Source organism: Melopsittacus undulatus, chromosome 2, assembly GCF_012275295.1.
Source record: "Melopsittacus undulatus isolate bMelUnd1 chromosome 2, bMelUnd1.mat.Z, whole genome shotgun sequence".
NCBI classification, from domain to species: domain Eukaryota; kingdom Metazoa; phylum Chordata; class Aves; order Psittaciformes; family Psittaculidae; genus Melopsittacus; species Melopsittacus undulatus.
Genome location: NC_047528.1, coordinates 54104476 through 54119417, shown reverse-complemented (window position 1 = coordinate 54119417; position 14942 = coordinate 54104476). Strand labels below are relative to the sequence as shown.

General features: G+C 38.5%; 1 protein-coding gene across 1 annotated transcript in view; it reads left to right on the top strand.

Moving 5' to 3' along the window:
* Positions 1 to 14942, top strand: part of NALCN (sodium leak channel, non-selective) — a 234116-nt gene that overhangs the window by 169362 nt on the left and 49812 nt on the right. The window contains exons 16-17 of the mRNA XM_005145229.4: positions 364 to 500; positions 2186 to 2327. Coding sequence (XP_005145286.1) covers positions 364 to 500; positions 2186 to 2327 — 279 coding nt within the window. The remainder of the gene's footprint in view (positions 1 to 363; positions 501 to 2185; positions 2328 to 14942) is intronic.

Below are 14942 nucleotides of genomic sequence, written 5' to 3'. Positions count from 1 at the left end.
GCCTAATAAGAAAAGACCATGGGTTTTTATTTGCTTGATAAAGTGTAAGGGAGCTGTGAAGAAAACATAGAAATAAGCATATTGAATGGGACACTCATACGCCTCATATTTTAAAATTAAAATTATTAACAATCCTTCCATTTTATGACTTTCAATTAAAGGCATGGTATTGTTAGGTATTTGTCAGCTTCTAGCAGAAGCATACCAGTAACTCCTATCAAATTTACCCTCTGTAGTTCTTTGCTGCCATCTTCTGTTTCTTTTAATGATTGCCGTTATTATTTGGATTCTGGAAAACAAGGCTGTGATATTACAGAGCACAATTTCCCTTTCTGTCATTTTGTCTCATTTCCTTGTTTTCAGCTAAAGCAAAGTGAAGCAAATGCAGATACAAAGGAGAAGCTTCCATTGCGTCTACGCATCTTTGAAAAATTTCCTAACAGGCCACAAATGGTGAAAATCTCCAAGCTTCCTTCAGATTTCACAGTTCCAAAAATAAGGTATTGAAATATTTCCTTTGCTAGTATGCCATAAACTTCTCTGGTGCCATGTAGCATCTGAGATATTTAACTGGTTTCCTTGTGGGCTCAGCAGATAGTTCAGAAAATCGGAAATGAAACAGAATTAATGTTGGCATCAGAAGGATGTAACATTTTGGTTTTACTTCATTCTTACTTTGGAGGAAAAAATAATAATCCTAAAATTTCTTAATGTATTCATGAAAGCAACTGGATTGACCATAACCAGCACAAGTACAATATGATTGAAAAGTGTGTTGTTGTTACTCCACTCACATTTGGTTTTTAGATTCTTGGCTGACATAGACAACTGCTAATCTAATTGATTCTCATGTAGCTTTTTAAAGATAAGGTCAACTGGCAGCAAATCATTAGAGGGATAACACAGGCCATCCAATACCAGTTACTCTCTGATGACCTTGTCCACTCTCTGTATTTCCATAGTTACCATTTTCCTGTAAAATTCACCTTAATAAAGGATCCGACCCTCTGTTGTCTACTAGGTCATCAGTTACAGTTCAGTTACTCTTGTGTGGTCCCAAAAAAAAAAGCTTATTGAAATCCAGGGGCTGCTCTGTAGCTGGCCAGAGAGGTCTTCTAGCTGTGCCCATTCCAGTATCTCTACCAAGCACATGCTAGGAAAGAGGATGGTGTGAAAGATGGGTGTCATGGTTCTGGGTCTCCTGAAGTTATATTTTTTTTTATTAAACTCACAAGGAAGCTAAGGTAGCTGTTTTGACCTGTTTGCATCATCTTAGCTGAATGAAAGGTGTAATGCTAGTCAAGAAAAACAACTTTCCAAACCTCAGGGAAGCAGTCATAGATGTTTTGCTTTTAGTATCAAAATACTGTTTGGTTATACATTGAGGGCATTCTATTCCTAGTCAGCCTTTTTTGGTATTTCTTTCTAGCTGTGTTTTTCCCAGTAGGGGGAACATGTACACTAATACGTGACCTGCTAACTACTGAAAGAGACTTCAAACTATCACTAGTGAATCCTATCTTTAAATCTGAAGCTATTGTACTCTGTAGAGCTCTCAGATAAGTATTAATTTTGACATAGTCAGCTTACACTGAAATTAGGGCAGCTCTACTAAACTTAAAATACAGCAGGATGAATGTACATATGTTGTAAACAGAAATGCTTCTACATTTTAGACATGGTATGTGTGAGGGACAAAATTGCTGAAGTGCCTTAATACTGGCATTCAAAGCAGTTATCTGAACAGATGTTGTTTGAAATCTTCAAGAACAAATTTCTTGCAGAGAGTATGTTTCCTTTGGATTATAGCAGTGTTTGATGTACACTGAAGTAACAGCTTGCTGTTTGATGAGCTCAGAACTGAAAACTGCAAAAGGCTCTTCAAATTTTTACACTTTCACTGGTAAATGAATAAATAAATAATTATTGAAAGGAATAAAGTTATTTTCGTAGAAACTGCATGCAAGCCTCCCAGCTCTGAATTCAGGTATGGATTTCTTTAATAAATGAATTTAAGTTTTATCAGTTGTTTTGGCATTCCATCCATTTAGACATCTATAGCTCAGTAGAACTTCTTGGAGTTTATTCGTTTTAGCAATAGTGGGCTGTGACATGTCCTAAAGAAAACCAAATATTAACTCTTCGTGGAGTTCTAATCCATCAATATCTTCTATTTGTTCACAAGGGAAAGTTTCATGAAGCAGTTTATTGATCGTCAGCAACAAGATACCAGCTGTTTGCTGCGAAGGCTTCCTTCGGCATCTTCTTCCTCATGTGACCACTCTAAAAGATCAGCAATTGAAGAAAACAAATATATTGATCAAAAGGTAAATCAAGAGTATAGGGCAGTATATGTCTTTCCTTGCATATTGTGAGAAAAGACGGGAGATTTTTCAGTCTGACAAACTATATAAAAGTGAATACAAGCTAGGATGACTAAACCCAGGCTCAAAGGCTGTATTTAATTTTGCCAAAAACAGACAGCACAGCAGATCCTCATTTTATTTAAATCTTCATATCTCTGGCTTCAGAATTCACAATTTGATACATAATTTTGTTCAATGCATCCATCTTATGAAGTTATTTTTTAAAGTAGTCTTGCTGTTACTCACTGAGAAGCTCATGGAAAATTAGTTTGTGAATATCACATTGAACTTTTGAATGCCTTGTTACTGTTCCAGTGTTGAAAACACACTTCACTGAGGCAAGGTCTCTGTGTAATCATTGGAGAGGAGTAAAAATGTAAGAAATATTCTAGTTATTTAAAGGACATTAACGTCTCTGTAAGCCTGGGAATCATTAGAAAACAGATGCTGACCATGTATATTTGATACCCATTGTGTTAAATGGTGCTACTTTCCCAGCCAGACTGGCGTGGATGGGAGAGACCTTAAACTTGTCCCAGCAACACAGTAAAGTCCACAATATGCATTGCAGAGCTGTGCAATGATTCAGTAGATGTGTCTACATGAATACAGTTAGGAAGTATATTAAATTGCAATCTTAATTCCTTCTGCCTGCTGTTCACAAAAGTGAATAGTTATTGTGTTTGAAGATAGATGAATACCTGGCACAGTTTATTCACTGAGATCTTGCAATATGAACACAGACTGCTGCAGTCTTTTCAAATTTTCACTTCCCTCCTAGAGCAGCTATGTATGATCCAACTTTCATTTTTTAATTGAAATAAGTGTTTGCAGATTGGTTTTGCACTATTCGACCTGCTTTAAGCACATACTTTTGGATTCCCATGGCTCAAGGGTAGAACCAATGATGAGTAACATTCTGATAAATGCAGCTTAAAACAAGGCAGTTACACATTCCTATTAAGAGGGAGAAAGCACTAGGAAGCATTTTCTGGAAGTAATTACTCTGGCTTTCTATAGTTACAGTTGCCAAGGCAACCTCACTTTTGTATCAAAAAAATCTTCATAAAAATATCCTTAAAACAAGCTTGGAATGACTGGTTGCACTTAAATATAAACCTTACATGCATACTTTACTTTCTTTGTAAAAAAGAAACCTGACCAAACTACTAATCCCCAGTGCCTAGCAGGATGCATTTCCACTGCTCCTGATAGCAGTGCCATGGCTTCAGAAACTTTTCACATCTTTTTTGCATTGCAGTTGATGAAAAAAAACCAGTGTGGAATCAAAAAGCGAGATTCTGCTGGCAGATTTGACTCTGTCTTTTCTTTGCAGCGTCTTAGCTGTGGATAGTTCCTCCAGTTTCTTCTGGACTTATATCAGTACTCCTGCATTCATAGAATCATAGAATAGTTAGGGTTGGAAAGGACCTTAAGATCACCTAGTTCTAACCTCCCTGCCGTGAGCCATGACACCTCACACTAAAGCATGCCATGCAGGGCTTTGTCCAGCCTGGCCTTAAACACTGTCAGGGATGGAGCATTCACAACCTCCCTGGGCAACCCATTCCACTGCCTCACCACCCTAACAGTAAAAAATTTCTTCCTTATATCCAGTCTAAACCTCCCCTTTTTAAGTTTCAACCTGTTACCCCTTGTCCTATCACTACAGTCCCTAATGAATAGTCCCTCGTCAGCATCCCTGTAGGCCCCCTTCAGATACTGGAAGGCTGCTATGAGGTCTCCATGCAGCCTTTTCTTCTCCAGGCTGAACAGCCCCAACTTTCTCAGCCTGTCTTCATATGGGAGGTGCTCCAGTCCCCTGATCATCCTCGTGGCCCTCCTCTGGACTTGTTCCAACAGTTCCATGTCCTTTTTATGCTGAGGACACCAGAACTGCACACAGTGCTCCAAGTGAGGTCTGACGAGAGCAGAGTAGAGGGGCAGGATCACCTCCTTTGACCTGCTGGTCATGCTCCTTTTGATGCAGCCCAGAATACAGTTGGCTTTCTGGGCTGCAAGCGCACACTGAAGCTGGCTCATGTTCATTTTTTCATTGACCAACACCTCCAACTCCTTCTCCACAGGGCTGCTCTGAATCTCTTCTCTGCCCAACCTGTAGCTGTGCCTGGGATTGCTCCAACCCAGGTGTAGGACCTTGCACTTGGCATGGTTAAACTTCATGAGGTTGGCATCAGCCCACTTCACAAGCATGTCAGGGTCCCTCTGGATGGCATTCCTTCCCTCTAGTGTATCAACTGAACCACACAGCTTGGTGTCCTCAGCAAACTTGCTGAGGGCGCACTCAATCCCACTGTCCATGTCACCAACAAAGATGTTGAACAAGACCGGTCCCAACACCGATCTCTGAGGGACACCACTTGTTACTGGTCTCCAGCCGGACATTGAGCCATTGACCACAACTCTTTGCATGTGCCCATCCAGCCAGTTCTTAATCCACTGTTTCCACACCTCTTGAAGTGATAGGAAGTACTTAATACATGCATTCCCTTATTTCCACTTCAGCCACAATTTTTGGTTTCTCTAAAAATGTACCAGTATATATGGTGTTGATTTTCCCTCAAAATCAATCTGACCCATAACTTGTGATGATCGGTAAAGCAAATCAGGTTTCGTTCTCCTATATAATTGGTTTAGTAAGTCTTTTCATTTTTACAATTACTTCCTTGAAAAGATGTTCTAAGTTGTAAAAACGGAGTAGATTTTCATTGCATTATTTCTTTTTTAAGGTATTTTGCCTTCTTAAAAGAGTTGAAAATATTATTCCTATATCTGTTTATAATTGTGACAGAAACTGGTTTGAAATTATTTTCTTCTGTGCCAAATGAACATAACAGCTTTTGGAAAACAGATTTCTCTGCTATAATCCTTTTCTAGTCAAGTCTGTGAGTTCCTGAAGTTTTTCTAACTCTTCCAAATTTCAGACTTATCAAAGTAATGAACTGACCAAACACTAATATAAAAAATTGCTTTTAGATCCCTATACCTTTTTTATGTCCCCTAGGAGTTCTCTCTCAGTGTGTGAGGTCTGAGTGGGTGTGTGGAGACAGACTACCATGCTCATTTTACATCCAGTGCCAGAAACACCTGAACTATCTCAGTCTTGGATGCTTGATAGGCAGCTTAGCATGATGCTTTAATTGAGCTGTTTATGAGTATCTGTAAGTTTGTGTGCAAAAATGGAATTCTCTCAGGTTCTCTGAACTTGACACTGCTGGAAATGCAGGATAGTTGGATTGCACTCTCTGCTTGAGGTCCTACAGAGCAAATTTTCTAAAACCCATTGATCTTGCCACAGACTTGCTCCATTGTGTGCTGAGTTATTCTGATCTATCCTGATGTGGTCTGCAGGCCATGAGTTGAAGAGCTCTGGGTCTAATTAGAGAAACCAGCACTGTCCAAGTTGGTGAGGGTACCCCTGTTGTAGTACAAACTACCATGAAGATACTTTCTGGTGAAAAAAAGAAGTCTAATCAGAAAAAGTGCAAGTATAATGAGACAGTGCCATTATAAAATTAATGTTAATGAAAACATGTCTAAGAAAAGGGCTTAAAAATTAAAAGAGGGAGTTACGGTATTAAATGAACATTGTAGATGTGGGAGAATTGGAGTTTTAGAGACAGAGAGTGTTCTTTTATACTTCCACATTTATATGGAAATTATTCACTGTATGCTGGGAATTTCCTTAGCTAACCAGTATTTTGTAAATTCTTGGACAGGAGAAGAGGATAAAATAGGGAAACATAATTTTTGTGTGAGTGGGTAGATGAGAAGAAAGAAAATTGGCACAAAAATGAGGACATCTCACAGTGGTGGCTCCCACAAAAGCATGAGGGATTCTCAGCAAGTTCTGGGGGACAAAGATCTAAATGAGCTTTAAGATTTACAATAAATCAGGTGCCCAGCAAAGTACAGCTGAGTTGCCTGCAGAGCATTGGCTTTGGCTTCATAACTTCAGGGCTGGAATCAGAGGAGCACATGAACACCTCAGAGTGCTTTCCTAAGGGGTATTCAACCTTTAGCAGCCCTGTGGAAGACTGTTGTGAGGACACTCCTGAACTGGTTACTTATCTTTGGCCACACAACCGCACAATGCTGTTAGAGTTCAGAACTGGCAGGCTTATAAGACAAACTTTGAAAATGCCTGTGGCTCAATAAGTACATATAACCATGTGCATGTTTACAGCAGGAGTGTATTACAAAACAAAGCAAAAGAGCTTTTAATATATCCATGTATTTTACTGAGAATCTCCCTTTTAATTGAAGGAATATAAGCAAACCAGTTCCTTTATTTTTGTATTTGCAAGATTAACTGTATAGTAACAAACGTACTTTGTTTTTTTTCTGTTTTATAATCCTGTTTCCTATCTGTTTCCTTTCATGTGTATGAGTTTTGTTTTTAGCTCTTCAAGCAGTGATATTAGTAGCCATTCCATTTTCCTGTGCAAGCAAGATCCATCATTAAGGTCTAGATCCTGTAAAAGTTTGACCTCCCATGCCATATGCCTCTCCCACTGATTTCCTCCTTGCAGTAAAATGTAGCTGTATGATTGGAGGTGGTGATGAGAAAGTGAGAGCTGATCTCAGAGGTAGCCAGAGCCATTACTTTGGAGGACTATGAATATTAATCAGCAGACCTCTTGCAGGTTTCTACATTCTTTGGGGAATCAGGGCACTGAGCTGATGTGTTCATGATGACCTGTGTTAACCTTGTACAGTTATAAGTCTCATCTTGGAAGGGCCTGAGTACTTATCGGCACCCTTTGTTTTATGTAGAAATCATTGTCTCTCGACACCTGAAGGAAAGTTTATGATTTTATCTGTTTACAATTTCACACACAAATTCAACACACAAGATTGCCCACAATTTTGAATGCATGTTTGATGAACATCATAGATACTCCATTTGTGAGCTGCTAAGACACAACACCTATTCTTGATGTTTAAAGTGGCAATTTCTTCTGGCATGTCTTTTTCTGATCTGTGATCAGCTTCTTCCGTTCATTCCATAGTTTCTAGTAAAAAGAACCACATATATTTCAAGAATATTCTGAAATTACTTTTCCTTGCAGAAAGTATTTGTAATTTTAAAAGCTAAAATAGCTGAAATAGCTGTTCAGCTTTTATAAGGCATAGCTTTCAGTAATCGAAGACAGGGTGTCCTAAGATATCTTCAGGCATGAAGTCATAAACTGTATTTTTTTCCTTCTTTAAAAAGAACCAAGGGTAAAATATTTACTCATAAATTACCACTTGCAGAATTTTTGGTTTTTATTGTAATAAACTTACGTCCCAAATTAATCTTCATTAGGGACTGTAGTGACAGGACAAGGGGTAATGGGTTAAAACCTAAACAGGGGAAATTTATGTTGGATATAAGGAAGAAATTCTTTACTGTGAGGGTGGTGAGGCACTGGAATGGGTTACCCAGTGAGGTTGTGAATGCTCCATCCCTGGCAGTGTTCAAGGCCAGGTTGGATGAAGCCTTGGGTGATATGGTTTAGTGTGAGGTGTCCCTGCCCATGGCAGGGGGTTGGAACTTGATGATCTTAAGGTCCTTTCCAACCCTAACTATTGTATGATTCTGTGATTCTAATCAGCCTCTTCTGAACTTTGTTTTGGGCATTCTAATTATGCAAAGCAGAATTTTGGCATAAAAAACACAGTATCATTCTGTTGTGTTCCTGATTATTCTTTTCTCCAAGTAATTTGAAAAAGTAATTTTATTACATTAATTTTGAATATAGCAGAAACTAATAAAGTGTAATTGCACATGAATTCCAAGTAGAAAAGATTATTTATTCTTAAACAATAATAAATGCTGATTTTTTTTTCTGAAATAATTCTTGAGGAACTTTGTGTTTAAGTATAAACAAAAATAATTCATTTTTTATCTTAATCTTCGTTTACTGAGTGTCTGAGTAGAACTCTGTCATAGAAATTCAGATTCCACATACTGCTTGTTAATTAAACACAGCCAAGTGCATCAGTCCTACCTATTTATGTCATTCACAGGTGTTGACAAAATCTATCTAGCTATAATATTCAGAGAAGTCATTAAAACAATCTATCTGCTGGAATGAAAATGACTGTGGATGCAGCATTTTACTCCTCATTACAGTCTTGATTCTCAAAGATTATTTTTGCCCCGTGTCTGTTCTCATCGTATCTTTCTAATGAATAGATGTAAATGCAATGAGGTATTTCTGGTTTAATGAAAATTAAACAGGAGACCTCTTTGTCTATTCTGCGTTTTTTAAAGGTCTTGTTTCTTTTCAGATAAAACACATATGTAACAATGTCTCTGTGTCTAAATAATCAATTTATAGAAAAAGACATTTTCCATTAAGTATTTTACCACGTACATATTTCAGCTGGTAATGTTTATCTTTTCTGACCATGTTTCCTTTCAGAGCAGAGAAGGCAGAACTGCAATAGTAACAAGATTCTTTTCTTGTTATGTTTTTTCCCTGGCTTCTGATGATTTTAACTTGCTTTGTCACTCATGCCTTCACATAGTATGATCAAAATTCTGCCTGAAAACGATGAGTTTTCAATTAAATTCTGACAGAAAGTAGGCTGGTAACTGGATACTTTGTCATTTCCAAAAAGTACCACAATTCAGCTCTTTTTTCTGTCATTAGCTTTCTATTTCATCAGTTTTGCACTCAAAGATTTCAAGGGTTTGATACAAAGGCTGTGAATATGCATTAAAACACAAAAAGTTGATCATACTCCTCCTGTTTCTTCAAGCAAATAAAGTACAGTCATGGCAAAGTTTTTAGGGATGTTGTAGTCTAACAGAAAATAGCATGCATTATTTTGGGGTGAGGGAAGAGACAGTGAGGGGCTGGGTTACAGGAAATTTCTTCTGTTTGAGCCTTGTACTCTCCTTTTCCTGCTCCTACTGAGGAATCCAGATCTTTCTTGAAGCACCTAGGTCTCCCTCAGCCACTCACAGGACTTCTTCACAAGAACCAATTGAATATAGTCATGATCGCCTTGTTCTAGTGAAGGCAATTATATGCATGTGCTCATAGAACCAGGAGTAATGTTATTTCTCATTCCTCCAACCCAAGTTACTTCCCACTTGAAACTCACAGTTGATATCAGTCCTCTTCCATCTAGCCCAGCATGGCAGTCCCTTCTCTACAGCCTCATGATCCCTATCTCAAGGTGAGATAGGATCCTTATCCTCCATCACTGTGCACCCAGGAGAATGTATTACAGCTCCATATCATCTTGGCCAGGAGTCCTTACTTCCACCCTGTTGTTGACTGTCATGAGTAATCTACCCAGCCCTCTTTACTAGCTTTTCCCAAGGTCTCCCTGGCTCCTGCCTTGAGCAAAGATGGAAAACAAAAGAAAACAAACCTATCTGAGGTTGCCCAAATTATCAGGGAGCTGGAGCACCTGTCATATGAAGACAGACTGAGAGAGTTGGGCTTGTTCATCCTGAAGAAGAGAGGGCTCCAGGGAGGCCTTATTGTGGCCTTTCAGTACTTTAATGGAGCTTATAAGAATGGGACAGACTTTTTAGTAGGTCCTGTAGCAATAGGACAAGGGATGGTGGTTTTAAACTAAGGGAGGGGAGATTCAGGCTGGGTATAAGGAAGACGGTTTTTACTATGAGGTGGTGAAACACTGAAACAAGTTGCCTAGTAGATGTGACATCCCTGGAAACATTCAGGGCCAGCCTGTATGGGACTCTGTGCAACCTGATCTAGTTGAAGATGTCCCTGTTTATTGCAGGGGGCTTGGAACTAGATGACCTTTGCAGGTCCCTAGCAACGCAAACTATTCTGTGATTCTATGGCAAACCTACCCATTAAAATGCTGAAAGTGAAAAACTCAGATATGTCAAAGGGAAAAGTATAGTATGACAAGACATAAAAGAGAGGGATTCTCCCTCCCTGGAGTTGTTCCCCCATGTGTCTGAGATGGACTACTATCATCCCCTTTAAGTCTTTGAGGGGTTTATGAGTATGCTAATATTAACCTTGTCCACATTCTCAGACTTAATTGAAAAAGGTCTTTGGTTATGAAAGGACATGTAGCTTTTCCAAACCACTAGTCATCTAATTAGAAGAACATGGCTTTCCTTAAGAGAGAGGCAGCAATCAAGGGCTACAAAATGAATTAAGGCTATTTCAGGTCAATGACTCCCAAGAGTTAAGAAGATTATGCCTACTTCTCATTCTAGACATCTGATCAGAAGGGACAGCCTTTGACTCCTCGTGGCATTTATCTAATACTAGACCACTTCTGCACTGTTTAGTTAGCCTGTTTCTTATTTAAGACAACCTCACCAAGGGCTAGATTTTTAAAGTCCAAATTAAAATAGTTCTACTTGGAGGGGGAGAAATGGATTAGGTGATCTCTAGAGGTTCCTTGTAATTGCGCCCTTTAGGATTCTGTAGCCATTAAGCAAAGTTTTCAAAAGGGCTTAAGAAGTTCCCCACTGATTTCTACAGGATTTAGTCACTTAACCTTCTTAAATTCTTTTGAACATTTGTTGTGTACCTACCAATAATTTGCCTTATATTGCTCTTCATTTTTTTGTCACATTCATTTTGATAGAGTCTGATCTCTTCAAGCCAAAGATACATAGGCAGAAGGTTGTTGAACAAATAATATTTGCATTTCAGAGGCTACATAGGAAACTCTTGTGGGCCAAAAATATCATACATTTAATAGAATGATCAAGCAGATTCTACCCAAGTATTTCCTCACTGTTTCTTAAAAATCACTCTTATATATTGCTTATTGTGTTGACTCTTCATATTTCCCCAAGAAGGTTGTTTAAATAACAATATAATACAGTCTGTTCAATCTGCAAGTCTACATAAACCATCAATTGTCATCCAACAAATACCAAACTGAAACAGAAGCTTTGGATTTTTTTTTTTCTTGTAATTTCTGGCTTGGTACAAAAGACTATTCCCATATGGTTCTGCAGTTGCCCATAAAAAAACAGCACTAAGCTAAAATTCCATACTTTCAAATAACACTAAAAAAAAATCAGAAAAATATATTGCATGCACTTTTTTTTCCCCCATTTTCAACCAAACATTTCAGATATTTATATCAGAATTTACTTATGACCTTGTCTCACCTCATGTTGCAGGCCACCCACCAGCACTTGTCTCTTCTGCCAGCTCTGCAGTGGTCTGATACAAGAACAATACACTACATCACCAGTTTTTACCTGTTGATAGCATACAATTATCTGTCCAATTCAAGTTGAAAACAGTTACTTTATGCAGTCCTTGCTGGGGTTTGTGCACTGCACACGTCACCCGCCAAATCTATCAAAACCTTGACAATGAGTGGCATTTCTCGAAATGTAAAGCCACTGAGCCATATCTTAGCTGTTATAAATTGCCACAGATTGCCCTGAAGTCAGCAGTGCTGAGCCAGTACACCTAGGCTGTCAGACTGGTTCACACGCATTAGCTGTCACCTAGAAAAGGTACCATCCTATGTTGCATTGCTTTTAATCTTATGCCAAGGCTTTTGTTTTTCCAGGGTAGTAAGCCTGGATTTTTTAAATATACTACTAAATAAATACTCATTTAAGATGTCTGCAGTACCTTTTCAAAGCAGCGGGTGGCACTTGCAGAGCAACAATGTGCTGTGATTTAGCTTCTTTTACAGCAGTTACAGTGGTTTATTGCTTTATCCTTGTCATTTTGGACAAATGGGATCTCATAGGATGTAGCATTCAGGTTGAGTTCACACTAACTGAGTCATTTGGTCTTTCTAAAGTCTGTCCTGCCAACAGCAGCCCTTGGGTGCCAGCACTTGTTGGAGAAGCAGTACCTGCAGATTTCCTAGTTCTGTGTCTATGGTCACATCTGTGTAAATAACCTCAAACGAGTATGGGAAGCAAGACATGAGCTTTAATCATGGTTTCATAGGAACACATGCTTTCCATCTAAAACCTTTTTATCAAGGAAATACTATTGGTAATTTGCTGACCTGTCACAGCTGTTCCTTGCAGATTAAAGTAACCTGCAGGAGTTCTTTAAGATGTGCTGTTGAAAACATATTTAGCAGTAATCGGATGCTGGTAGCTGATTTCAGGACAGTGTCTTATGCCAAAAAATAAGGTGCTATAGCAGAAAGCTATATGGCATTGTTATTTCAGCACCAAGTGTACTTATAGGTAACATAAAGAAGTAAATAAATAAATAACAGGTAATAAAGATACACTGAGGGTGTCCTCACACTACATTACAATCTGTAATAAAAAACCCAGCAGGCTAAGCAGATATACCCTAAAATAACTCAGTAGAGTATACTGTACTTATTTAATTCCACATCATCTGATCAAGGAATGTCTTTTGTACATTAACACTGCTAATAATTTCCTCTGCAACATTCAAGAACTCGGCAGGTATCACAAGTTTTAATTGCCAGACTCATTTTACACCAGCATGTGGCATCTAGACATTATTAAACAAAATACTGATCATCTCCCCCATTTTCTGTTTGCACAGTTCCATTGCATTTGCCTGGTGTGCTATGCAAATTTGGAAAATGAAATGGGAAGCAGTTTGGTTTATTTATCTAATATAGAAATAAGGATATATATATTTAAAATCTATAGTAATGTTTGATTTTCTTCAGCATGAATATTGGCATGTGCATGTTGCTATTTGACTGACTCCTGCCTCCTTTAAATACGAGAAATGGATCACTTGAGTATATCTCTATATATATCTGGGTATTTTAAACTTGAGATACTTTCACTAGGGTTCTGCTTAAGGGCAGACTCCTAATCTTGACAAGCTGTAATCCTTGGAACTGCTTGGTTTGTATTATCAGTTCCATTTTGAACCACTGAGATCACTAGGCACCAAAGTATAGGATCTTGTGCATGCTCATGTGTTCCTAGGTTAAAGAGCTGGATACCTGGCTCCAACCTAACTTCTGTCACAGTGCAGAGGCAGACAGAATGGTAACAAACCTTCAAGACTTTATAAAAGCCTCAGTCCATTGGGTATGTTTAGACTACAGTTAGTGCCCAAGGATGTACTGTTTCAGGTGCAAGTTTTACAGCTAGTCCTTCTGAAAAAAAGTGCAGGAAAAATAAATGCACTCTTTGCAAAAATAACCTGGTGCAATAACTGTGGTTCTAGGCTCTTTCCCATTCCCATCACTTCTTAAGCATATTTAGGCATGTTTAGGCATAACAGTAAGATTCATGAGCAGCTTTGGGAGTAGGAACTAGAGGAACAGTCTTTTCTCCACCATCTCAGTGGGTCCAGAGATGGGCTTCTTCCTGCTGTTTCTCTTCATCTCTCTGGCTCCGTGGGTGTTTCCCTTCTGGCTGTGCAGTGCCAAATACCAGAATGCAGCGCTGTCCTTGCAAACTTCCAGCAGACAACTGGAGAGTTCACTGAAGGCATCAAAATGAAGGGAACAAACCTTTTCCAGCTGAGGCATGCAAGGGATTTAGCAGTATGCTTTTACTCAAAACATACATTGCCTTCTTCTTTGTTAGTCTTGCTACCTAGAGGGAGGACTCAGCAGTCCCTGACAGACAAATGTGCCAGATACTAGTAGCCATTGGTCTAGACCTCCTGGCAGATTTTCTTGAGATGTTCTTCCTTGTTGCCACTAGGATGGTCTTAACACTTGGCCCGGAGAAGGACTAAAGGTGTCATTACAAGCACCCAGCCTCCCTGTGAAGTCTTTGAAAAGAAGGAGACTCCTCATTCCTGCTTTGCCACGCCACGTTTCCCTGTGGAAGACCTGGGTGAATTTTCCTGCTTGGGCCACACAGTTGATGCCAAAGTGTTTTGACACCTGTTATAAACACTGAAAGTGATGTATGCCGGATACTGAGCTGTAGACAATTCCAGGAAAATTTGCCTTCGGTTTTTTCTCAAGTCAGATAAGTAATAACTGGAAATTTGAAAGGAAATTAATGCTTCCTGTGTTTGAAATCTTTTCAGTTTCTAAGATGTTAACAAGCAAAGAATTGTTACTAGACATAAATTGACATAACACATTAGCAGGCAGCACTCTTTTTTCCCCTGATGTTTGATGTAATTATAATTATTCTAAAGTAATTATTTAAAACAGGGGAAAAAAAACAAAACTCAAACCAGTTGTTTTTCTACTTTCATTATTCCCATAAGTTTGATGTTCCTAGTTGAGACATAAAAAAAATATTAGCTAACACTTTACAAGAGGATGGATATTCTTTTGGTTTGGAGGTTGGATTTTTTTTCTGATAAGGGGAGAAATCAGTTATCTGGGAATCCACTAACATTAACTTCACTGACACCAGAAGAAAAAAGATGTGAAAGAGTTGTCATTGTTCTCATCGTCAGTTATATCTAAATCCATAGTAAGGTACCATGCTAATAAATGCAAAAACCTGTCATGAGATACTGCAAATCACTTAAAACCTACATAAGTATGTTTATATGAATTATTTACCCCTACACAATATTTAATATAATGGTATATCTCATACTGTGATTTACAGTTTATTTTGATGTTAGTCATATCAAGGCAATGGAACCATTTTTTTTTGCTTTT